Below are 26,454 nucleotides of genomic sequence, written 5' to 3'. Positions count from 1 at the left end.
GAGAAAAATCTGGCATAATTACACAAGCAAGTCAGGCAGTTAAAGGTTGAGCATAACAAATTACCAGCCCCAAGGCATTTAGCAAGTAATTTTAGTGCTGTTGCCCCAACTGCAGTCATACTCACGTGCAAAAACCAAGGGCACATGCAGAAGAAAGAGTCTCAGCCACGAAGTCTGTCCCCTAGAGCTGTGGGTTTGCTGATGCTCTTCCATTGGCACTGGCCGTATCTATTTCTGTTACCGTTGAATACTATTTCCACGCCTTACTGGGCTTGACTGTCCACTTGGTTACATCCAGATCAACCATGAAACCAGCTAATCTGGTGTGAAGCTGGTATATCTCAGCAGGGACTCTAGCACCTATACATTTACTAGAAGGGTGGGGATTTTATTTGTTGGTAACCTCAAATAATCAACGGCTATTATGTTGAGACGATGGCCTGGCAATTACTCAAAATCATGCATTAATATCTGTGAGTAAAAGAGCCAGAGTGATGGCTGCCAATGTAGTGACTGTAAGTTTTAGTCTTGCCTGCACTTGTTATCATCAACAGAGGTGCTACATGAGAAACTGTAGACTGCAAACAAAGGGTAATATTTTCCTTTCTGCAGTCTCATCCCTGCATATTTTTGAATGGTTTGTCTTCCCCCGCCCTTCCCCTTGCAATTCCAAAAAATGAGGTGAAAATGATCTGAGCACTACTTACTCTAGGGTCACCTGAGCCACTGCATCCATTGAACTGTATCCATTCTCCATGAAGATCTCTGTGTATCGGCCCATTTTGATGGCTTCCAGCCACTCACCCACCGACCTGTAGGCACCACTCCCAACTGGACTGTGCTCCACCAACAGATTTGATACTCTAAAGACAAGCAAAAACAAAGAAGCAAACAGAATCAGTATCGAGATGTACACAACATGACTCAAGTTACTTGTATTTTTATATGGTAAAGATGATTCTCTTGCTCCATTTTCAGTGGTTGCTGCAGCCTAAATCCTCCCAGCAGGCTTGTTATGCAATGTATCAAACACATCACTTCACCTGTAACTTCATTCACTTTTGAGTTCCTGCCATTTCTGGTCATACCAAAAGCAGAAAAAGGAGGGAAGATTGCTGGGGTCCATCAGTGCTGGTCACTTTTCAAGCAACACCCCTGAGGGCACAGGAACAGGCAATTCCCAAATGTCAGAAGTCAAGCAGACAAGGCAGAAGGCCAGCTTGGTTGAGCAGCAATCTCCTTTGGAGCTAAGGCAAAAAAGGAAGGTATATGCCAAGTGGAAGCAAGGTCAGGTGACGGGGGAAGAATACAGAGATTCTGCTTGCCACCGTAGGGAGAAAATTCATGAAGCCAAAGCTCAGCTGGAGTTGAAGCTGGACAGAAATATGGGGGACAATAAAAAGAGTTCAAATATATTAATAGCAACTGGCAGTATAGAAATAACATCAGACCACTACAGGATGAGGATAGTCACCTCACAAACAGGGACAGAGACAAGGTAGAGGTGTTTAATGCATTCTTTGCCTCTGTCTTCAGCATGGATGACAGACCAAGGGGATCTCAGTGCCCTGAGCTGGAGGACCATGACTGTGAGAATGACCAATTCCCAGTCGACCCTGAAATTGTGCAGGATCTGCTGCTCCAGCTGGATCCCTCCAAATGTATGGGGTCTGATGAGATTCATCCAAGAATCCTCAAAGAGCTGGCTGATGTATATGTAAAACCTCTCTCAATGATTTTTGAGCAGTCTTGGGAATCTGAAGAGGTCCCAGCTGACTCAAAGTTGGTAAACGTTGTTCCAATTTTCAAGAAGGGCAAGAAGGAGGACCCTGGAATATGCAGGCCTGTCAGTCTCACTTCAGTGCCTGGTAAAGTCATGGAGAAGATTATTCTGGGAGGTATCGAAAAACACCTGAAAGACAACACTGTCATTGGTCACAGCCAGCACAGCTTCATGAGAGAAAAGTCCTGCTTATCAAACCTAATTTCCTTTTATAACAAGGTAACCCACCTAGTTGATCAAGGGAAGACAGTTGAGGTGGTCTTTTTGGATTTCAGTAAAGCTTTTGATACTGTCTTTCACAGTAGCTTTCTGGACAAAATGTCCAGCATATCTGGATAAACACATCATGTGGTGGGTGAACAGCTGGCTCAGGGGTCCGAGCACTAAGAGTAATACTGAATGGGGTTACATCAGGCTGGCATCTGGTCACTAGAGGACTGGTCACCTAGGGCTCCATCTTAGGCCCAGTGCTCTTCAACATCTTCATGAATGACTTGGATGTAGGACTGGAAGGGATACTAAGCGAGTTTGCAGATGACACAAAACTGGGAGGAGCTGTTGACTCCCTTAAAGGCAGGGAGGCTCTGCAGAGAGACCTTGACAAATTAGAGGACTGGGCAATCACCAACCATTCAACAAGGGGAAGTGCTGGATTCTACACCTGGGATGGGGCAACCCTGGATGTACACAGAGACTGGCAAATGAGATGCTGGAGAGCAGTGCTGAGGAAAGGGACCTGGGGGTCCTGGTCAAGTCATTGTGCCCTGGCAGACAGGAGGGCCAACCATGTCCTAGGGGCATCAGGGAAAGCGTTGCTAGCCAGTTGAGGGAGGGGATTGTTCTGCTCTGCTCTGCAGTGGGGTGGCCTTGCCTTGAATATTGTGTGCAGTTTTGGGCACCACAATATAAGAAAGATATTCAGCTACTGGAGAGTGTCCAAAGGAGGGCAACAAAGATGGTTTAGGAGAAGAGGTATGAGGAGCAGCTGAGGTTACTTGGACTGTCCAGCCTGAAGAAGAGGAGACTGAGGGGAGACCTCATTGCAGTCTACAACTTCCTTGTGAGGGGAAGAAGAGGGGCAGGCACTCATCTCTTCTCTGTGGTGACCAGTGACAGGACCTGAAGCAAAGGCCTGAAGTTGTGTCAGGGGAGGTTTAGGTTGGATATTAGGAAAAGGTTCTTCATCCAGAGGGTGGTTGGGCACTGGAACCTTCTCCCCAGAGAAGTGGTCACAGCACCAGGCCTGACAGAGTTCAACAAACATTTGGACAATACCCTTGGGCACATGGTGTGACTCTTGGGGATGGTCCTGTGCAGAGCCAGGAGTTGGACTCGATGATCCTTGTGGGTCTGTTCCAACTCAGCATATTCCGTAATTCTGTGATCCCTGCTACAAGCAGGCTCCCCCAGTCACTCTGAATTCAAAGTCTTCAGTTTCACTCCTCCTGCTCTGTTTTCTTCCTCTGCCTTTAAAGCTCATAATTAACTTAAGGCAGCCCAGAGCCTGGAAGCTGAAACCCAAATTACATTTCCCGGCAGTGTCCATCAATGGCAGGCTGCTGTTAACACTTCAGAGGCTGCTCCTGCACAGTCATGTGGGAGTTTCAGATGCAGACAACATCCAGTGAGCCCTGCAGAGAGCAGCAATGCTCCAGCCATGCTCCAGCCCTGAAACCAGAGGTAAACTGCTCCCTCACTCCAGACCTCGCCATGGCAATTGCTACCTGCTCAGTTATGCCATGCACGGAAGAAGCAATTCAGGCAAATAATAACCCTTCACCATGGCAGAAGCATCGATAGAGTACCTAGCACAAGCGACTCGTGCCACAGACAGGTCCACCACCCTACTAATGATGTGCAGAGAGCAGAGAGAGCTTGTCCAAGGTCAGCCAGGAAAGAAACTAGATTTGCCGCCTGCTTTGTAAAGCGGGACATACAGCTAACATAAGCCTAGTGTGAAGATTATTATCCACAGGTAAAAAAACATTTTCTGGATCAGCCTCTGATGGTATTACATTTATAAGACTTTCAACTAGAAGGGGAGCTGGGATATTATATTATTATAGCACTTTAGGAATATTCATATATTTTATGAGCACATTAGTATTATTTGTTTACTTAATAGCAATGCTGAAGGGTCCAATAAAATGTGAATACTTGCAGTACCAGGAACATAATGGCTTCCCATAACATTTTATACACATGAGAAATTCAAAACTCCTAAGTAATCATAATGAGAAGTGGATTTTCATCACTAATGTCAGGAGGTACCTACTGATATGCACATGCTGTAATGTAGAGAGTGAATTCCTCCCTTATTTGCATTAATGAGAATTTCCATAAAGAACACATTACATATATAAAAAAATACTTTACAGCTGCTCTACGTTGAAATTATGATTCATTTTGAATACTATGTTTTGGGCACAGCAATCTATGAGTACGGAAATACAGCCCCAAAGCCTGGCTGCTCAGGTGCTCCATCCATATCAAAAATACTCACAGCAGCTCTGAAAGGCAGAGGATTGGAATTACAGGGACCTGTTCATGGAATAAAACATCAGCAAAATGCTTAGCAGCTCAAGGAAATGGTTTGCTGCCTACTCTCCTCTTTTCTGGCATAACAGTTTGGTATAAAAGTGTGCATGAGCCACTGCATAACAGGTCTGGAAAATAACTGTTCTGAACTGAAAATAAAAGAAAAATATCATATATTTTATGCTATCATAAACCTTTTCCTGCAGGTTTGCTGGCACTGACATTACATCTAATTGCTAATAAGAGTAATTTCTTCTTCAGACAGTAAATGATGCATGTAAAATAGCCCAAGGAATCAGATCCATCTTGTATTTAAAAATTAACAGAGATTTCAGGTTCTTCTCTTTTAGTGCATGAAATGCCAAATGTGGGGACATGCCACTGTGGAGATGTCCAGCTGCAACAGGTGAAATGGGCCACATGTAGCAGTGCAAGACCTACTTGGAAGGTGTGAAGACAAATGACTATAAGCTTACAATAGTATATCTGTTTTGGTCCACACCACCAGTCTAACCTCAACTTATTTCCCTCATATCTGTCCTAGGAAAACAACATCTCTTTTTTTTTCCCTTCTCTGAGAATAAGTCTTTCTGAAGGGCCTTATCCAGTGTTAATTAGGGGAGCTCCACTGCCACCAGTGAAGGATCAGTGATATACATATTCATTACTCCTTCATGACCTTGCAAGGGACTGAGTGATTAGCAACACTGATGGCTCACAGAAAAAGCCTGTCCAAGACTCCAGTATGGTGGAGAAGCCAGTACTAAAACTCATTAAAAAATATTCAGCTCTTTTTCCCCAAGTGCAGCTTTATTTCTTGACTGTGCTTACCTTACTTGTAGCTGTGTAGCCATTCAGATTCATGTTTAAATGCAAACTGGCTGCTCTATTTATTTAATGTTGTTTTAGCGAAGTGTTTGAGTGCGTTAGAAACCAAAAAGATCCTCTCATGATTACCAAATCTCTCACAACTTTTAGCAGTGCCTAGCACGCCTGGGAGTAGTTGTGAAAGGATGTACCTGGACATCTCTGAGCTTTGCACATCCAAAAAGTTTAGCCAAGAGATACTCTTCATTTGTATTACCAAAATAAAGTCAACAGGCAGACAATTTGAGCAGCATTTACTTCATGCACTCAAGCCTTGCTGTCTCTAACCTTGGAGTAGAGCACAGGTAGCTTTATCATAGACCTATAAATACTGCTGAAACTCCTGTTTCTAAAAGACAGACCACAGTAATTTTCTTTGTCGCAGCAGCACTGCATTTAAAGTAAGTGAACTGCTCACCTGGCTGCCGACTGCAATAGAAAAAGTTGATTTGAGAAAACTCTCCTGGACATAATGAAGCTGGAGGAACATCCACCCACAGATGCACATAGGCTAAATAATCAGAGAGAATTCAACCCCAGAAGTGGGTATTCAGACAAGGAGCTTGATCTGAGAAATGGTTCTGGCTTGCGTTTGTACCTGCTCGATGCATTAACCAACGTCTTCAAGCTGCTTGGGTTACGGATGAGCTTGTCCAACATGCTGACAATTTCGTCAAACTTGGGCCTGCTGTTGCGGTCTTTCTGCCAGCAGTCGAGCATTAGTTGGTAAAGAGCAGCAGGGCAGTCCATGGGACTTGGCAGGCGATAGCCTTCCTCCACAGCTTTAATCACCTACGGGAGACAAAACACAAGGCTTTTCTTCCTCTTGCCTTTTTCCCAAATGCAACTTGACTTAAATACAGAAATTTGGAACCAGCAATAGACTCATGTAGAATCCTGCCACACCCCAATTCTGTCTATAAAAGGCAAGTCCACTGAACCCTCTATCTTTCATATTTTCTATGGGATGTTGAATAACTCAATTTTTGGTCACTGCAAAGTAAATCTAGAAAGCCAAGGCACTGCTGCAACCAGGGGGCCAGACTGTCAGGTTGTACTTGTTCAAAGCTCAGTTGCGGTCAATAGGTTATATGGCAGGAAACTCTTGGAGCCTATGCTAAGTCCACAAAAAGCAACCTACAGAGCTTTCTGGCATCTTCATGGAGTGCACTGATTTTGTTTATTCAGATGTTGGTTTCTTTTTAAATGAAAAGGCATGTGCTAGACCACAAATTTGTATTACAGTAATAAACGTCTGACTGTATTTCAAAAGAGACTTTGAATGCTAATTGATGGATGGATTCAAGGCAGAGGCAGAACAACCATCTCATATATCATTCAATACTGTCTGGGTCTAGTCGTTTCTCAGTGTGGCCGCATTTCTGCCAGGAATTTAAAATGTCAGCCCAAGAGTATGTAAATTAAAACCAGGGGAGTTGTTGCACTGATTTCAAATACAAACCATCTATGGTTTTATATCTAAAACAAGTGGTATGCACATGTGCTGCCTGCCCTCTTGAAAGGCAGAAATGAATAAATGAGGGCAGAATTTAAGAAAGCAACTTGTTCTCCCCAGTTTGGGGCAGATTTACAGCAGGGCTCCAAGCCCAGCAGTTCCCATTTTGAACCATTACAATTTTCAGGAGAATGCAGCTCACATTTCAAGCCACAAGGGTCTGCGTCTGTGCCAAGAGAGTTCCAGCAGCCCATCTTCACACCCTCTACTCCCAAGACTCCTTGACCAAAAGAGGGTGGAAGCAGATATTTGCTATGTGGAAAACCACAGTGCTTCACTGTGGGACTCCAAGAACTGAATGCCACAGATGACATTCATTCTAGGCACCGTCTCATGATTTGAAAACATCCTGTGTTTAAAAAGAAGGCTAAGGTGTTAGGATGGAAGTTGTTTTCATGGTCTTTAGACCTAGATGAGCAGTACAGGAAGAGCTGCATCAAGTTGGCATTGCATTTCAGAAGGCTCCAAAATTCAGGATGGCATGAATTGCTTTCGAATTGTTCTCCACCACAGAGCTTTTTGTTAAGTGGAAGAGTCCTAGGAATGAGCCAGGCTGGCTGAGCAGCAGTAGCAGGAACCTCAAACTCCCTAAGGATGTACGCAGTAGAGAGGCAGTTAGGCGAGGCTTTATGATCTCCTCCAAGGGTAGCGAGCACATCTGAAGATCTCGGCCACAATGTATGCAGTCTTTGTGCACCCATCTAAGATTTCATCTGTCAGTGGAGCAGTTGCACCACTCTCCACCCAACCTACACGTGCAAGACAATCTCTTCTAAGATCTGGCTGTTGCTCCCAGCATCAAAACCCAGCCCCACCACAGTATGGTATCTGCACTGTCTGTTCTTCACATCGTGCTTTCCAGCTGGTCCCTGATTCCAAATTTGCAGCTGCCCTATAAAAAAAGCCTTGGTGTGGCACAGCCATGAGAATATTATTTGCTGTGTCCATGTGTGTATTTATAACAGTAATGGATCCCCCTCCAGCTGCAGCAGAAAGAAAATAGTAGCAAGACAGGGAGCAGACCATCTGGCACCAGCTCAGAATATCTGAACTACATCTGCAGTGGGGTTATGCGTGTTTGATATTCCTGGCAGTAACAGCACAATCAATAGTGTTAACTCAATTTACAGGATGTCGTTCATCCTGGCCATACAATGTAAATGGTGTCAAAATACTGCGAGGAGCTAGGACGCTGAAATACCCTCCTGCATCTGAAGGTACCCTCTGAGTTCTAGCAATAAGATGAGCAAAAGAATGAAACAAAAAAGACTAAGTCACTTGTAGTCAACACAATGCTTAGAAAATGAGAAAATGGCACATTTGCTGTTCCATTCATTGGTGTGTACTGCTTTGTAAGACTTGAGGAGCTAAAATTTGCACCTAAGGAGGTATTTTTGTCCCTCTCCCTCTTCTGGACAAGTATTACTCACTTATGGATTGGGATATCTGAACCGGATGTTTGTGAGAGGACATTTGGGATAGTCCATTCCAGTAAACCAAAGCAACGCTTTTAGCTCTGTGTTTCATAAACCCACCACTCCGAATACTATAAAGCAACCACTATGATCATTTATCTTAGCAACCTGTGCAACACGGGTCACGAAATTCCTCTCAACGATTCCTGCATCAAAGCTTTATCTTGTGGTCAAACCAAAGCATATTTTTAGAGGGCCATCTAGAGAACAGTATGACTTTAAGATGTGGTTTGTGGCCTTTGCAGTTACAACACTGCTACCCTCTTGCACTGCACCTCCTTTAAAGCAATCCATCTGTAACATGGTGAGAATAATTTTTCTCATCATCAATTCTGCTTGCAAATGGTGTCCTTTAATTACAAGCCATGCAACAAGAAACTCTGGTGCAACTGAGTCCAAAACTCATGTGACCCCTTGGTCCTCTGCACAAAAGCCAATGCTGAATTGCAAGAGGAACATGCCCCAGCCCTGAATTAAGGTCCGAGGCCACCACCATCCAGGCACTTGCCATCTGCACATAGGCAGAGGCAAGTAACACACAGAGGTTACACAGGCAAAGCTTGAGCAGGAACTGATGCTCATAAATATCTCACCAGTCCTCTGCTTTCTGCTTTCACACCAGGCAAGTGTGAAATTCACTCTATGCCCCACAGTGTATGGAGGCATTTGGGTTTTTTGAAACAGTTCTGCAAAGTGTGGATGTTCATATGTTATGATCCAGACAAGGGACTCCCCTGGCCATGGAGCATTATTTCACTGGCACCAGCCTTAATCTTAGCCTGGCATTTACTGAACAACATCTGTGCCATGCCAGTGCATCAGCACTAAAGATAGTTACAGTGCTCAGTGTGAGTGAAAAAGCTTGGCTCTCAAGTGCTGCATTCTCTGTACAGACTATGGAAGAAAGTCTGTGCATTTGATTGAGATAAATCCCTGTGTAGACACATACTGCTGTACCAAACTTCCTGCAAATGTGACAGTCTCAGCAATGCAGAAGCGATGGGGCATTCATGCCAAACAACGTGCTCAGGTGGCATGACCGTCTCAAAGGTACCACCCGCTTCCATGCCTGGACTCAAAGTGAGATGAGACAGCAGCTCAGCATGACAGGTAGTAACATCCACTGATGGCAAAGGCTCGCAAAGAAAATGCAGGAGATGCAGGATGCTCAGCCAGAGCCTTTGCTGCCAGTGAAACGGCAGAAAGTCATGGCGATAGGGATGTTGCTCAAAAAAAGAAGAAAGGATAAAACATCAGATGATGTGATCAGAGGAAACCCATGGTGAAAACCCATCCAGAGGTAGGATCTCCACAGGCAGCAGGGCTGCCCCGCATACCTCATGGTGAATCCGACCTCATGCGTTAGTTGGCATCCTCAGAGACCTTCACTGTCATGTTCTTGGAGATGTGAAGAGGAAGGAGGGGCCTAGAAAATCTGGCAACCCCAGGCTTAAGTTTTTTACCCTTGGACAAGAACAGATTTTGATGGTGAGCTCAGGGTAGAATGTAGCCCTGAAGTAGGAACAAGAGATCCTTAGCCAGGCTGGGATTGGAGCTGAAGTCAGACAGGAGACAGTGTCCCCAGGCACGTCCCTGTTTGGAGATGCTTCAGAGGGTGGCCTTCAGGTTAGAAGCTCAAGGAACCTCGGAGCAAGGGGACACTACTTGAAGGGTAGTGTACAAATGAATCATAAGAGCTTTTGTTAGCACAAACTTACAAGATGTTCACAACAGGAGCAAAACTACTCTCTTGAGATCAGCAATGCATGAACAACCAAGATGCAGCTCTGTGAACTGCTGTCATTAGATCAAATCACCCAGCTTTTGTGCACGGAAACAAAGCCCTTACCATGACTCCCTTGAGTTGCTGCTTTACATGGCAGCAGGGGTTTGAACACACGATTGAAATGCTGCCAGTTTATCAGCTTCTATTCCCTGGCAGGCCTTTGTCATTAAGCAGAGGAGGGACAGGCTCCAGCTCTAACAACATTAGTGAAGCTCCAGCAGTCTGCTGGGGGAAGCAGGCTTGCCTCTGTGCAGACACATTTCCCTCTGTGCACAGCCTGTTCTGGGTTGCTGCAAAAAAAAGGAGCATCAAATGGGAGGATCATTTCTGTCTGGCATGGGGGACCAAAGCCATTTTTACAGCAGCTGTCCTCATCTTGTCCCCACTCTGCCTCTCTGATTGCAGAATGAATGCTGAGCCTCAAAGTCCCATCACACAGCAACTCTCACACGTGCTTACATCTTGGTTTGTCATTTCCCAGTAAGGCCTCTCGCCGTAGGACATCACCTCCCACATTACTATGCCATAGCTCCAGACGTCGCTGGCCGATGTGAATTTGCGGAAGGCAATTGCTTCAGGTGCTGTCCATCGGATGGGGATCTTCCCTCCCTAAAAGGAAAATAAATGGAAAAAACTCACAAAAAACAGATTGCAGAGGAGGGTAGAGAACATGCAAAAGAAGACGAAACAGTTCTCCTCAGAGCACCAAGGGATGTTATTTTCTCTCTGGAAAGAGACATCGAATTTTAAAGTAAATCTGTTTGACAGCATGGGGCCCCTTTCCACATTATCTCAGCCCATAAGCATTTGTAGGCTGCCTACTAATTGGCTGTCCTGAAGGTTTGTTGTTTGAATGTTGTTTGAATGCTGGGACATGTATAGGATCAACATCTCAATTATGTTGCACGGGTTGGTAAGGGAATACAGTTCCTCCATTTCTGAGAGCGAGCGGGGGAGGAACAGACAGCTCTGAAGCCAAGGAAGACTTTGATCTAATGAGGACTTCATGCAAATTGCTGCAGAAGTAATGCCTTTTTTTTTTTTTTTAAATGCAGTCCCGATCCTGCAGAGGGATCTGTGTAGGCACAGAAATCTGTGTGTGCAAAGACCAGCCTGCTTAGCCTCTGCTGTGGGACTGAAGATGATGCCACAGCTGTCAAATGTGCTTTGCTGTTTCCTTTTCCCCTTTCTATCATTTTAGAAATCAAACTTCAGACCAGCTCTGGGAAGGAAAAGGGGAGATAAAGGGGATTCTGGACTAAGGAATACTTTTCTCATTGGGTTTAAAGAGTTGTCTCCCATGATTTATTAAAAAAATATTTACTGTGAAGTCCCTTCCTCTTACTGTTGAGCTAAATATTGCAAGGTCTCCCTGAATGCCCCCTCACAGTGTTTGTTATTGGAAAAATAACAGGATTTGGAACATGCTTCCAAAGCAACTTTTACAAAGTCTCTTCTTCCAATAATTATTCACAGCCTTATCAGGGCATGCCTTAAGTGAAGGGCCAGATTCTCAGCAGTGCCAATTAGCACATGGCAGCACACTGCAGCTACAGCAGGGCTGGCCGAGAGCCCTCCAGCCTGCAGGGAAGTGCTAGTCCAGCTGTGCACTGAGTCCCATTGCGGGGCTGTGACTGCCAAGAGCTGAAAGACCTTTCCCAGATCTCTGCAGGAACTGGCAATGTGACTTGAAAGAGCTCCCACCACCCGCAAAACAATACCCTTGGAAAAACACACTAACAGGACACGTCCAGGTGTGCCAATCACTGCCATTAATATTGGAGGTTCTCTCCAAGTCTGTGCTGCTGAGGATGGGTCCTGTCCACTCCCCCTCTTCAGTGCTGGGGCCATGTGGCCTTGCAATAGGATAGGTGGGATGATGTCCTGAAATGATTGACCGAGGATGAACAGGGGCAGAGCACTGAGGCTGGAGAAGCTCTTTCTCGGGTTGGGAGAAATTACCTTCAAATTACTCAGGGTAACACTGGAGGCAATGTGCATTATTTGCAATGGGCATTCATTACACACTTACCAACATTTTAAAACAGTCAAATTATTCCAAAGATCATGGTTTACGTCTCCACATGGGTACCCGAGCAAAGCAATTGCTCTTTCCTCCCTTTAGTATTCACCAAAGAGGTCAGAGTAGAGCTGGAAGCATGGCAACTTTGCAAAGCCTGCTATTTGACTCATGTACCCAACCTGAACCTGAAAGTTATTAATGAAGTTCTGCCTTATTTGGCTATCCCCACTATAAATTTAAGGCTTCTGCAAAAATAATCTGATAACAATTAACTGTTAACGTCAGATCAAACCCTCATGCACAGTTTAGAGGCCCTGGATTTGTAGAAACCTCTTTGCTACAGAGCCTGAACACTAAAATGTGGCAGGGAATAAGGTCTTCTTGATCTCAATCCTAACTAAATCCTCCTAACTCACCCTGGTTGTGTATGCTGCTTCAGGGTCATCTTCTAGGACTCTGGAGAGGCCGAAGTCTGACACCTTGCAGACTAGGTTACTGTTGATCAGGATATTCCTGGCAGCCAGATCCCTGTGTACATAACCCATGTCAGACAGGTACTTCATTCCTGATGCAATGCCTCGTAGCATCCCAACCAGCTGAATGACTGTGAACTGCCCATCATTCTTCTGCAAAAGGAAGGAGACATTTGATGAGTTGAGAGTCTCTGCACCCTCAGGATTGTGTGTGCATGAATAAAAATGCAAAGGCAAGTCTCCAGGGAAGAAAATCAGGAAAATTAATAATTCATTACTTCCACACTCTGACCACGAAGCTTTTCTAAGTTTCACTGTTTAGATTAGGATCTCTAGAGACAAAGCTAAGGAAATGTAGTTCTTTTAACTGGAGATCAAGGAGCAAGCTGTTTCCAGTGGTGACTGATAAAGAGACTGTGACTGGGAGTGAACACTTGTAGCTATGTGTATAAGGGAACCAGGATGGGCTGTTTCTCAGCCAGCCCAACTGAATGGTATCAAATTGCAAAATCCTACCTGTAAAATATTCACACGTGAATATTTGGGGGTAGGGGCTCTTCCTCATGTTGTCACATTGCATTTCTAACCACTTCCCCTATCTTCCCTTTTCTAGCTCTTACATTTCATGGAAAAACTCTGTCAAGTTTGCCATGATGCAGTGTGGATGTGCTCTTGAAACATCAAATTTTTCAGGAGAAGTTAATCATTTCCATGCAGGTAACTGCCTTCTAAAATAAACATAATATCCTCCAATTTATTCCTGTCTGTTCGTATCAATGCATGCACCAGGTCTTTCATGATGCTGTGTAAATGTAGATCAAACAGACGACTGAGTTACTCCTCCCTCCAGACAGCACCAGTACCCAGCAAACATTTTCATTGATATTAATCCTCTGTAAACAACCCAAACCTTAACCAAGGTCCCTCTGGAAAAAGAATCTAAGTATTACCTTTAAAAATGTATCCAGAGAACCATTCTCCATATATTCAGTCACTATCATTACTGGTTTGCCTGGAAAAAAAAAAAGTGCACGAGTTTGTAAGCAATTCATTTAAAAAACATGAAAATACGGAAGTCTTTTCATAGTGCATCTGCATGTGAATATACAGGCATGCAACAGTAAATCTACACCAAGATACTGCTGTCCCAGCAAGAGGACAAGTGTTTTTTCCCAGAATATATACAGAAGTAGGGGAATTGAGGAGGAGGGGATGAGAAAGTAATCCCATATTGTTAGAGGTACCAAGCCCTAGAGTATTTAGATGATGACTGAGTAAGAGGCTGCAAGCTGAACCCCGGCAACCCTCTTCTCAGCTTCACCAACAAGCTAAAAGTTTGCAGAGGCCAAATTGCACACAGCAACCTCTTTGGACTCCTCCCTAGAGCTTTAACACCCTGAAGTAACAACGGGAGCCCAAAAGGAGCAACCAGGACGATCTGAAGCTCGAGCTTGGTAGCCACCAAAATCAAGAGCAGGAAAGGATGGGATTACATCCCTTCTAATTCATGTAATCCCATGTGACTACCCTTGTAAACACAACTGGAAGTAAGAAAAGGAATATTTATGTTGCAGAACAAAAGCTAGTTAAGTATGGAATGAGTGCAAGTGGAAATCAAAGTTCTTAACAAAAGATCTGGTCTCCTATTGTTGACAGGAATAATAATGTTTTTCCAAATCTGTTTGATTAATTTTCATGCCCGAGTCATTTTAATGGTAATTATATATAGTTTTTCCTCAGTTTTTATATCTAATTTCTCGCTAGCTTGCCACAATGGCATAGCAATAATTAATGTGGTGCGCTCCATTCCTTGTAAATTCAATGAAATCTTATAAGAACATGTAAATTATTTTTTATTTAAATCAATTTCCATTAGCTAGCAAGAAGCACAGACAAAAGAGGAGCTGCCAATTATTTGTAAAGTGCATTATAAATGTCTTTCATAGAAATGATCAACGAGAGCTGCTGTGTGTCACAACATGCACAGGAAGGTAAATACTAAAAATCGGCACATATTCCACCATTTAGATAGATCCTAATTTTTCCCACTTTACCATTACCTTAACTATTTTACCTAATTTACTGCTTAATTATCTACACAATAAAGGCAATTTTGAAGCTGTCCATCAAAATACTCATTGCTGTGCAAACACTACCTTTGCAGCATGAGAGACCTGTGCTGCTTTAATGCTTTTAAGTTCCTACCACAGCTATTGCCTGAGCTTGAAACTTGCCAAAAGTATTATTTTTAATATGAGAAATGCACTTTGGGATCATGAAAAATATTGAGTCCCAAATAAAATAACTGGCCCCATCTTCAAGGATGACAGCCATCTGTCTACGCACAACATGGGCTACACATGGGAGGGAGCCATTGCTATTGGTTGGCAAATGTGTCAGTGGATTTGCAGGGAAGAAAAATCCCAGGAATGCCTCAAATTTAATTTTTTTGTTGTTTTTAAACACTAAACACTCGTCTGTAGCATGGTGTCCCTTATCTCTGACACTTCAAGGCAAGCATTGCAGTGAGAATGGTGTCTCATTACGCCACCACCCTGGGGGACCTCCTCCAGACTCCTGCCTTTGGCTGCCATCAGAGAAAAGAAAACAAGATTTTTGGCACTTATGTTTCATTATCTGAATGCTGCAGGTTGACAGTAATCATGGAATAAATTAACCCCATATCCAAGAGCATGGAAATAAAGACACAAATAGATAGTTTTCAATGAAGTAAATGAAAAGTAAACATTGGCCCTTCTAAAGCACTGGGCTGACTCTCTGCGTCAGCAGGGCTCTCTCCTGCTGGCATTACGTGGCCATAAAATGTATGTGGATGACACCCATATCAAAGTACTAATGCAACGTGCGCACCATCAGCATGACAATGGCATGCAAATGAAAACAGGACTGTCACTACCTTTGTAGAGCAGAAATAGCTAAGGGCTTGTCTGCAAGGGGACAATGAAGATGGTTAATCCAAATTAACTCAGGCGTGCATTTGAACTATATTAGTTAAATGGTATGAAGCCCCTGCATGATATTATCTTTCAGAATTAAAAATGGCCTAATTCGATTTCACTTAATTTACTTCCAAAATAAATCATGATGCAGCAAAGACATTTTACCCTAAGATCTGAATCTACAATAGGCCAATGAATGAAACACTGAAGGGAAAAAGAAGTTAAAAAATACTTCGAGACAGCAACATAGTTTGTGATTCATGAAGGTTGTTTTAGTGCATGTAAAAGAAAAGAAAAAAAGCTGTGAAGACGCTGCTGGAAGAAATTCTGAATGAAGTAAACTAGTATGCACTGAGCTAATGACAAACTAAGGGTGCATGCACCCACCCTGCATCCAAACTCCAGTTGCTCCAAGTCTAATTTGGAAGCAGAGCTTCTGGTGTTTCCACAGTCTTTGGAGCAGACAGCCACTTTATATAAAAGGCAGCTTGCTAGGGAGGCACATTCTCTCTGAAAGTTTGATTTCCCACCCACCCCCAGAGGCCCCAGTGGCCAGAAAGACTCAAGCCCATGCCAATAGCAGCTTTCATGGATGTCTAATCATCAGGCTCTTCCTGCCCAATATTCCACATCCCTGGAGGACTAAAAATTGGAGCTTTTATGTATTAAGAGTTACACAAGGTGCCCCTGAGAGATTTTGATATTTATTCAATTTTTAGGAGAAATCTATTTTGCTTATTTTTTTCTTCTCTTAAAAGTCTTAGGAAATGCAATTTCATGGGAAAAAATGCAAGAAAAGGCTGCTGATTGCAAAACAGCATTGATTCTGTGTAGGTTATAAGGATGTGAACCAGACAAACAGCTAGCATCTCTATACCTTGCCTAGTGCAGCTCTGAAAAAGAACTAATGTCGGAGACACTTCCTCTGATTAATGACAAATAGTACCAAGAGCAGCCACATGGCACCAAACACCGCCCCTTGAACAGTAGTAACTAAGCTCTGATGTTGCCAAACATTAAGACAAGAGGGAGACAGCCATTCACGCTTGTGAGGCTGGTGCTTCTGCACTTAAGGGACACCTTAAAATAAAGTAGTAGCTCTTTTCAACAAAATAATCCTTGATGCAAATAATGTAGATCCTTCAAGGCTTTAAAATGAATGAGTAACAACACCTTTGCACATTTTCGACAGCCTCAGCACAGCACCAACAGCCAGAGAGGCTTGGACTGGGCACATTTGGATGTGCTGTCCCTTTCCCTGCCCTTATCTTCAGTGCATACAGTAATTCGGAGAAGAACTGCGCTGGGAAAGTTATGGAAGGTTTTGCTAACTGAAAAGTCAGATCTCAGTAACTCTTGTGCTGAGATGTTTTGCCAACATTTCACATTTTCCTCAAGCCCTCAACTCCACTCATAATCTATATGCCAGCATCATGAGCAACTACTACCAGGGGCATCACTATCAGATCCCAGGGGGACCTTGCCTTAACTGTGGTTTTATACAGTCCTGTCATTTTCAGCTACAATCTCGTTCTTCTTCTCTGCTTCTGGAAACCTTCTGTTCTTGCTCACATCCTATGTGAGTGATCACTAGACCATCAGTACTACCCTCTTGTGGGCTTTGCTTCAGTGGTTTCTCAAAAGATGACCGCTGGAAATCATCGGGGGTTGTGGGATGGGTTCCCCCCCTCTCCCAGACTCTTGGTAGCAAAATCTTCCTCATTTTCCTGCCTGAGAAATCATTTTCTACTTCCTAGTACATCTTTGCTCACCCTGGGGATCACGTGGTTTCAAAAGTGAACAAATAAACGCAGAAATGAGAGGCAAGTCTGCTTGGAAAACTTAGTGGTTGGCTTGGTGTTGCTGGGTTCGAAATGCTCTTGCATTTTGCAGGTGGTATTTGCTGCTAAACTACTTGCAAGGCACTGGCATCCAGATATCCCAGGCATATTGCCATCTCTATCATCTACATACTGCATGAGACTGGCCAAAAACACCTCCCATTTCTGTGTCATTTGATTTTGGGCCTTCAAAGAGGGGTTTGCTCTTAAACCATGCATATTATGCCAAAGTGAGGCAAGGTCTGCAGAGGCAGTTACAGTTTCGTATCATTTTAGTTATTATCTATTCATTGTAGCTGGATGAACACCAAAACCCTTTGGGCACAAAGCCCCTTTACTGTGTTGGGAAAACTGTTTCTGGCTGAACACCAAAACCCTTTGGGCACAAACCCCCTTTACTGTGTTGGGAAACCTGTTTCTGGCTGGACCTATCAAGTGTGACACTTCAGGCAACGAAGTTCACTTTTTTTTGAGGAATTAAGAAAGGTGCAGACAAAAAGTGAATAACTTCAGTCTTTTTCCCCTGACCAACTCTCCCATCGGCCAGAGTTCAAGAAGAGCAGTCCACGCCAACTTGTACCTACTTTTTGTGACGACGCCTTCCAGGTGGATGATGTTGGGGTGGTCAAACTGCCCCATGATGCTTGCTTCTCCCAAGAAATCTCTCCTCTGTTTCTCTGTGTAGCCCACCTTCAGGGTTTTGATAGCCACTGGAAACTCACGCTTTCCCTGCAGCTTCAGCCGCCCACTGCAGACTTCCCCAAATTCACCTTCAGAGAAAAGTCAGGAAAGATGGGATCACAGCGTGTCCAGGATGCAGCTCAGCCTCAGCTGATCAAAACTACGCAGGGCTGCCCTGCACTCATGGATGTGGATTGCTGAACATCACAGTATCACCATCTCAAATAGCTGGTGTACCAAAAGCCAAGTAATTCATAAGCACAAGAAAACTAGGAATAAAAATGTATTTTTCCTTTATTTAAAAAGCTATGCTTTATATTCTACTGGGCTTTTTTTTCATTTCATACTTTTGTCTACTAGATGAAAAAGTCCTGTCACATTTTATACCATGGCCCTGTATGGATAGGTGTAAAACACAAACCACTTGCTTTTTAACCTTCCTTTGGTAAGTTACATAGCTGGAATGCTGTTAGCTTTTCACACTAACATATATTTCCATAGAATATAAGCCCTTTACAATTTTATGACTACTTTTAAAAAAAGTAACCCAAATGGATCTTTTTTTCTGGTGAACAGTAAATTACCCCCAAACCCATAATTTTACATCATTGAAAATACTCCTAAAGTTGGATGCAAATCTAAACAAACAGCTTAACTGAAAAGAAAATGGAGTTTCTTCTTTTAACCAAGGAAGTTTAAAGCTTTGGACTTTGGTTTGTGCTTTTTTAATATCCCAGATGACTTCTTAATTTTTTCTTTAAGACTGGCCTTTATGAGGGAGGTGAAAAAGGTTAAAATGGCAAAAAAAAGTGAAAATTAAGTGACTCATTTCCCTTAGCATCCACTGAAATAACTCAGCTTGGCCCAAATGTGACCATTTTTTGACACTTTCAGTTCAGTTACTGCATTTCAAAACTGCAGACAAAGGGAGGTTTGTCCCAAACTTCAGTTGGAACATGCTCACCATCACTTGCAGAGTAACTAACAGCTCAAATATTTCATGGCCCTTCCCAGATCTCTTATATTAAGAAAGCCAACCCTTCACGTTGCTAAAGGTCATGAAATGCATTTCCATACCAGCTCCAATAACTCTTTCAATAGTTATGCATGAAGCTTCAATCTCCTTAGCAAACTCGTGGACAGCTTGATTAGGGTCCTCATAGGTGTGGGGATCAATGTAGGTCCTTACTCCAGGCAGCTTAACTGCAGACACAAATTTAAAATATTAACGGCGCATGACAATACGGAAGATGGGCATTACACACTCCTGTCCCTTGAACTCTGCTTTGATGGAAAACATTGCAGCAAGGAAGTCTACTTCTATGGTGAAAATTAATACTGTTCTTGGAAAATGATATTTAGTTTATATGTGATGCATGTGCAACTTCACTGTATTTAGAAAAGTACATCATAGTGCTCAGCTGGAATGATGTACAGCTAAAAGTCCCTTTTGGTGCTGTGTAATGGGCTGGTCGGGGGTCTGGTGCAAAAGAATCCCTTTCTGGAACTGGAGAGAGTACACCAGGAGGAAAAGTGCAAAAACCAAGATGTTACAGGAGCAACTTGTGAAGCAAGTTGGATGGATAGGGGTTGACGGAGAGCTGAAACAAAATATGCTCTACCAGTCACATATTAGTTAATTAATCAGCCACATTATTTCAGATGGCCTTACTGAGATTTAAATGAACTGCATATTTGCAGTACAAAGCCTGTGGGTTGTACCAGTATAAATATAATCGATAGTAGGCTTTTTCTCCAGGATTTGAGAGGGGAAAAAGTATTTTCATTATCCATATTATAAGTTTGTTTTGACAATCATTAAGGCTACTCACATGAAGAATTGCTCATCAGTCTAATGAGACAGCTACATTACACTGTGGCTCTTAATTGATTTGCTTCCTGCTGCCTTCATTATATAGCACTAATGGAAATTTGACTTTCACTCAAGATGCGTTTGCCTTTTCCACCCCAAAAGGCACCTCACTGTTACCCATGCCCAGATCCCACAACACTTGATGAAGGAAGGCTCTTCAAACGCTGGTTTTGCATGAACGGAAGGACTGATAGTAACCATGAGATTTACTTTCTAGCATCACTGCAGAGGGTTTTGTATACAAAGGCATTAACACAGCATTTCTGAAAGCTTCCTATGACCAAGAAGTAGGTGTTATTCCTCACACCTCTGCAGAGGCATCCAACGCAAAGAGTAGCAGTGGGCTTGGTCCTCATGGCTGGCTGGGGTGAAGCAAGGGTTTCAAACAGGTATTTTGGACTGATGCATTCAGACCACAAAAATGCAGAGTTTTTACGTGCTGACCAGGAAAATTAATAGCACCATGGGTCACACAGCAAAGACAGAGGAACAAATCAAAATGGCTCACTAGAGAGATCTGTTGAAAACGTACAGGTGTGAATAGCTCAGCATATATAAGGGTTGTTCAAATGTTCAGTTCTCTGTGGGGCTTACAGCAGGGGTGGGGGGGACCTACTGAACAAATGATTCTTTTGTAAATTACCAGCAAAACCATATTTTTTTTTTTCCAGAAAACCATGTCTCAGTTGCATTTCTTATTACCACAGAAATCCAAAGACACATATATACACGTTTTCTCTTTACTCACTGTGGCCGTTGTGAAAATGCATCTTTTCTTCTTCTGGATCTTGTTTAGCCTTGCTATAGCCACATCGCCTGGAAAAAAAAAAAACATAACAGAAGAGTGTTTTCATCTCTGGTATGGCAGAATTCCGTTCTTTACTTTAAATCACACAAAACACAAAAACCCAGAGCAGTGACAAACCCAACCTCTCTAGTGGCTCTATTGCTGCTGTCCCAGTTTTAGCTCATCAATCTACTTGCAATTTTTCTAATGGGATTCAGGACCCAAGGCCTATATATTTTCAATAGGACTTGTGTTTCCAAATCCCAGAGATGCTTCTGAACAACTCCACTCTACCTTACATCTAATGCAGCTATTATTAAGAAGAAAAAAAAAGCCAGAACAGGAAGGACAATGGAAGGGGAATGGGATGCAACATAAGAATTGAAGAAACAAGATCTCCTGGACTGCAGAGCTTTTGCAGGCACTATGTTGTATGTCTTGCATACTCCCCCTTCATCCACTGGGCATTTGCAAGGAACTTGAAATTTTGATACTTAACAGCCTTGTGTGAACATTAACACCTTATACGCATGCCAAGTAATGGCTTAAACCAAATCAAAACCTGTTGCCTCACTGCCTTCAAGGGTCTCCTATGTATTTCTGGCTCTGCACAGCATTTCCTGCACATCTTCTGACTTTCCGTCATTTGCCCTCTGCCCAGCAGAATAAAGATGGAAGAAGACACGCAGTCTCTCCCTGACCTATCTTGCTCCCACCGTAGCACTAGAAAGCGCAAGGATGCTGCTGAATCCTACCATAGAGTTGCAACCACAGTCTTATCAGAATTGCATCTCCCTCAGGGCATCCTCCTCTTAGTCTTTGGTGGGTCTTCCCTGGCTCAGCCCTCATTCTTCTTGTTGTTTTTCTAGGCAATGACTTTGCATTGGCATTACACTTCTTATTTGGTGGCATTTCTGAGATCTGCTTCACTTAGACAACCACAAAGGAAGCCACAGGATAACTGTATAGACAAGGAGAATTGCTATACACACACATACATTTAAAAATATGGGATCAGGTATGTAGGATGCACATGTATATGCCAGTCATTCCAAGGACCTGATATGACAACTGGGTATGGGAACCGGATCATTCTTACAGCAAACTGCATGGACATGAGGCTGAGGGACACTGCTTGGCAGAGTGAAAAACCTGAAACAGACACCTGCAAGCCAGTCAGCATGCAGTGGGACTGCTAGCTGGCAACCTCAAAGAAAGTCTCAGATTACTAAGAAGCCACTTAAAGCTGAGAAACTTGGAGACTTCTCTTCCATTGCCCGTGATTTTTGAGCTAGGGGCATGTGAACACTCCAGCATCACTCACAGCAAGGAGGAGCATACAACTAGCAGAAACAAAACTGCAATTAGGAGGAGGCAGTAACAGGCATCTGCATGAAACATGCCCTCAGCATGAAGTCCTATTACAGGGAACTGCTGTCTGCCTGGATGCAAGGGGCCCAGCAGCCTTTCGACTATAGGATTTTGGTACGGGGTTTGTGAAACAATCACAATTACAAACAAAATCCCGAACATGACAAAACTCTGTCACTGAGCTGGACCCAGCAGAGATGGATGCCAGAGGGTTGAGAAAGGGAAAAGCAATATGAGCTTCTCGAGCTACTCCAGGGAAGAGGAAGCTTACCTTGGGGAGAAGGGGAGACCTGTGTCATAGGGAGAGGAAGGAAAAACAGAGATTGCAAAGGTTGTGCAAGCGCAGGGGAATGGATCAAGATAAGGTGCAGAAGACAAGGGGAAAGCCGACAGGCAGTCCAGGGACACAGGCAGGGAGATAAACAGATTGCAACTGATAAACAGCCAGGCTATCCATGCAGGGCATGATTTCAGCAGTAGCAACCAAGCTGAGACCATCACACTTTGAATGCAAAACCCACAAGAACGGCAATGAGGTGCCTGGACACGTGGATCAGTTATTTGCGCATCTGTGCTCACTGCCTTGCTCCAGTAGCAGCAGTGCCATTTCCTGAGATGGGGTCCTGCATAATTAACTCAAACCCTAAGCACTAGGTCTACATGGAGACCCTGGGAGTAAGGCTCACTTTGAAGCACATTCTGGTGTTCACAAACCCTCTCCTTCATCATTGTACTACCTCCCCCTTTAACTGAATAAACTAGAGATACAAGTTTCAGTATCAAGTCCCACTTCTGGCAACCCCCTTTTTTCTGCTGCAAGTTGCCAAAAGTGACATCAATTTTCTGCAGAAGTAATTTTTCTGGACAAATCCATATAACTTAATTTTTCTTTTAAAAATACACAAATATTTCAATTCATCCTTTTACCAAATGCACATATCCAAGATTTCTTCTCTTTGCCTTTTGAAGCAAATGCCCTCATCTCTTCTTCAGGTTTGGAGTACTTCACCTACAAAGATGCTTTTCTACCATAATCCTTTTTATGACCTGCATCTCCCGATTCTTCGACCATAAAGATGGAGGACACAGAAACAGGGAACATGCCATCCCTTGCATCCAGTGATTTAAGCACACCTTGATGCACAACAGTCCATGTTTTACTGCCCAGGGACACACTCAAAGGGTCAATTCAAACCACTTGGCTCCAGCTGTGCCCTTCTCTCAAGCTGGGTAACACATACAACAACATGTCATATTAGCATATGAAATCAGGCTCTGGGACACCCAAAGAATCATTAAAACAAGCCTTGACAAGACATATCAAAGTGAAATGGCAGCTAGTGGACTGTGACTGTCAAGCAACAGTTGGGTGTCACTAATAAAGCCTGCTGCAAAACCTGCCTGTTGCAATCACTTGTGCCCTTCTTAAACTCACTTTCTTAAACTACCTAGAGAAACATGCCATGTATTTGCTAACTAAACTGCACTTAGTCCCTTCTTGACCTTCAGGTGCTTTAAATAACACACACACAAGCAGTTTTTTCTTCTTTTTCCCCAACTAAATCCCATAAAAATCTTCAATTTCAGATTAACAGTTCTGATTCACTTTGTGAATCTTACTGGCAGATCAAAGATTCTAAATATTGTGGCTTTGCAATACATTTTAGGAGAAGAAAAAGCTCCCAATTGTTTGTGAAATAGTCCATTTCTGCATGTACATTTGCTCTTACTATTTAATGGCAAAGCTGCGAGTGAAAAGCTTCGATGGAAGACTCATTCTCCAGTTTATTATCGTTGTACATACTATAGATTTCCTATATCTTTTCTATATCACGCATAGCAAAAGCATAAATATCCTGACACTCATTTCATCTCCCACTGAGCTGGAGACACTCAGCCAAAAAAGTAACATAATTCAGCAGCACACCTGAATCTCAATTCATTTACTCCTGTTGTGGATTTGTCCCAGTTTCTCTGTCTAGAAAGCAGGTGTCTTCCTTGCACAGCTCCGTGTTTTTCAATAAAGGTATCAGAGGAAAAAAAAAGTGAGACTTTAAATATTCTTAAGGCATCATGTCTTATTTAAAAACTACTTGCAAATTGGCAGGCAGCTTGTAAAATATTTATGGAGCAGATTATAAAAGTGAAGTTGTAAAATGATCCCTATATAGGTTTATAAAATATAAAACGGACAGGTAGAAAGATGAAGAATCCAGCTGGGAAACAATGCCCACTACCTTGCATGGCAGAAGCCAACTCACGGAGAAAAATCCTCCAAGAAGTGAGGTAGGAAGATATTTATTCTCTCTGGACTGATGGAGATTCTTTGTGTCTGCCCTGTGCTTCAGGGTCCCCTTGCTGAGCTCTGTGTGGCCCCTCCACTACTTGAGGCATCCCCCTGAAAAACAGAGGATGCCCAAGGGAAGGAGTTTTCGTCTTCCCAGCTGGGGCCACTACTCTGGTCACAACTCAGGCAAGACACATGGGTGAATGTGGACCTTGGACATCCAACCCCAAGGTGGTGATGTGGAAGAGTTTTACATACTTTTTTCACAGGCATAGGCCAAAGCATCTCAGCACACAGCCTAGGCATTACTGGAAATGCAGGCAGGGACAGCATTTAGACATCCCCAATAAGGAAAGGGACTTCATCTTGCTAGATGCAGTCAGTCCAATTGAACAGGTTGTGCCCTGAAAGTAGCATGCAATCTCCTACCTCAGCTGCAGAGATTTATACATGTATTCAATCTCTTAAATATGAGATAAATGAGGTATGTGTGCTTCTCTGAAACAGAGAAAAAACACCACTTGTTTTGCAGGGGTGAGACCTTCACTGAGAAGTACACCTTCTCAATAAGTCAGTTTTGAGGAATGCATCCAACCCACCTCAAGCTGTCATTTCACAGGAGGTTTGCAAGGACTGCAAGATTGTCATTTTACGAGGGGCTGGTGCTCATTTCAGACTAATTTGTTCCAAGATGTTAAATCAACAAAGCTGCATACGTGTTGCAGAGCAGGACTACGTTCCATGCAGAGGAACAAACAAACACAGATCCATCCATCTGGCCAAGATCCTGTCGCCTCAGCTCATGTGTGGAGACAATAACTTGTTCAGTAAATAGCTTTATCCTTGATAAACAATACCGATATTAAGAGGCAGAACCAAAAGCCTACCACTCGTGATGTTGGTCCATGTTCAGCATTTGCTTTTACTGCTTAAATCCTAGAATAAATTCAGTATCACAAAATCAGGGACTAGTGTAAAACTAACAGCTCTTATACTGGAAGTTACTTCCCATTTTTCTGTTCACTTTTCTCCTGCATGAGATCAGAAGAGCAGTCTGGTGATGACAAGCTAAGATCTTCAGTTCAGTGCAAAGATACACTAGATGGCTGGCCTGAGAGGAACCAGAATAGATTCCCTTCCTAAGGGCTGCAGGCTCAGAATCTTCTTAGCTGCTTTCCCAGCACTGCTGTCCACCTCTACACAGTGTGACCCTGTCTTTGACCCCTGATTAACTTGGATGCCTTACAAAGGAAGTTTCACAAATCCAGCAGTGGTATTTTTAGCCTTTAGTCCTTCCCTGCCTTTGTAGTGAATGACTCCCTACTTTCCTAGACCACTGCCAGAACAATTAAAAATAATTTAAACAAGATACCATTTTCCCTGCTTGCAGGAAGCTCCCTCTGAAGTGATCTCCATAAATCTCTCTAAAAAGGTTGTTGTGCCTTCCTATAGCAGAGCCAATGACATCTGTGCCTTTAAGTAACTTTTCCCATTTTCCCCTCCCAGCTTGTTGCTACATTAGTCTCTGCTGCTTAGGAGGAAACCTGCAGAGGGTGTTTTCCAGGTCAGCCAAGTTTTCTTTATGTCTCTCTCTTCTTTGTAGCCATCCAGTGCATTCCTGGTCTCCTCTGAGAAGTATTTTCCATTGCTGTCACACTCTGGTTGAGGGCCTTGCTGAAGACATTTGTAGCATGACTTGCAGTGAGGGACTGCTTGTGCACTGATGGCACAGGCATGACAGACAACAGAAATACCAGGAGGTTTTCTTTCAGCACAATCATTGTCAAAATGGTGGCTCACGTACCAGAACAACATTTTGCAGGCACACACTTTGAGCTGAGCATCAACTGAAAAGTCACAAAAACCAACCGAAAAATGCTCCATCAGGGGAAAAAAACCACAAAACCCCCTTCCGTTTTAGGGCCTTTGGGATCCGCATTCACAAACTTCTCCCTGGTTCAGGTCTCTGTCAAAGCAAAAATACAGCACTAGAGGACCCCAAAATGGTCTACCTTAGAGACTGCTGTGCCCTACAGCAAGGACTGCACCGCAACCCAGCTACCACCATGCAAAGCCTCAGCATCGCCCAGGAAACACAGTAGAAGAGTTTCACATCTCTCACCAGCTGTGCTGAAAAACCATCCCAATTTAACAATGCATGTGGGATATCTCAGACCTTCTATGGTCTCAAGC

At 43.3% G+C, this 26,454-nt stretch overlaps 1 protein-coding gene across 6 annotated transcripts in view; it reads right to left on the bottom strand.

Moving 5' to 3' along the window:
- EPHA5 (EPH receptor A5) overlaps positions 1–26,454 on the bottom strand; it is a 200,407-nt gene that overhangs the window by 7,692 nt on the left and 166,261 nt on the right. For all 6 annotated transcript variants that reach the window (XM_017805944.1, XM_017805949.1, XM_017805946.1 and 3 more), the window contains 8 exons: positions 20,565–20,632; positions 19,021–19,146; positions 17,847–18,032; positions 13,412–13,473; positions 12,405–12,614; positions 10,425–10,574; positions 5,787–5,980; positions 708–863 (listed from right to left, as the gene is read on the bottom strand). In XM_017805944.1, coding sequence (XP_017661433.1) covers positions 708–863; positions 5,787–5,980; positions 10,425–10,574; positions 12,405–12,614; positions 13,412–13,473; positions 17,847–18,032; positions 19,021–19,146; positions 20,565–20,632 — 1,152 coding nt within the window. The remainder of the gene's footprint in view (positions 1–707; positions 864–5,786; positions 5,981–10,424; positions 10,575–12,404; positions 12,615–13,411; positions 13,474–17,846; positions 18,033–19,020; positions 19,147–20,564; positions 20,633–26,454) is intronic.

The sequence above is a fragment of the Lepidothrix coronata genome, unplaced genomic scaffold, assembly GCF_001604755.1.
Source record: "Lepidothrix coronata isolate B3197 unplaced genomic scaffold, Lepidothrix_coronata-1.0 Scaffold13, whole genome shotgun sequence".
Classification (NCBI taxonomy): Eukaryota; Metazoa; Chordata; class Aves; order Passeriformes; family Pipridae; genus Lepidothrix; species Lepidothrix coronata.
Note: the sequence above shows the minus strand (reverse complement) of the source record. Positions and strands in the feature narration are given on the sequence as shown.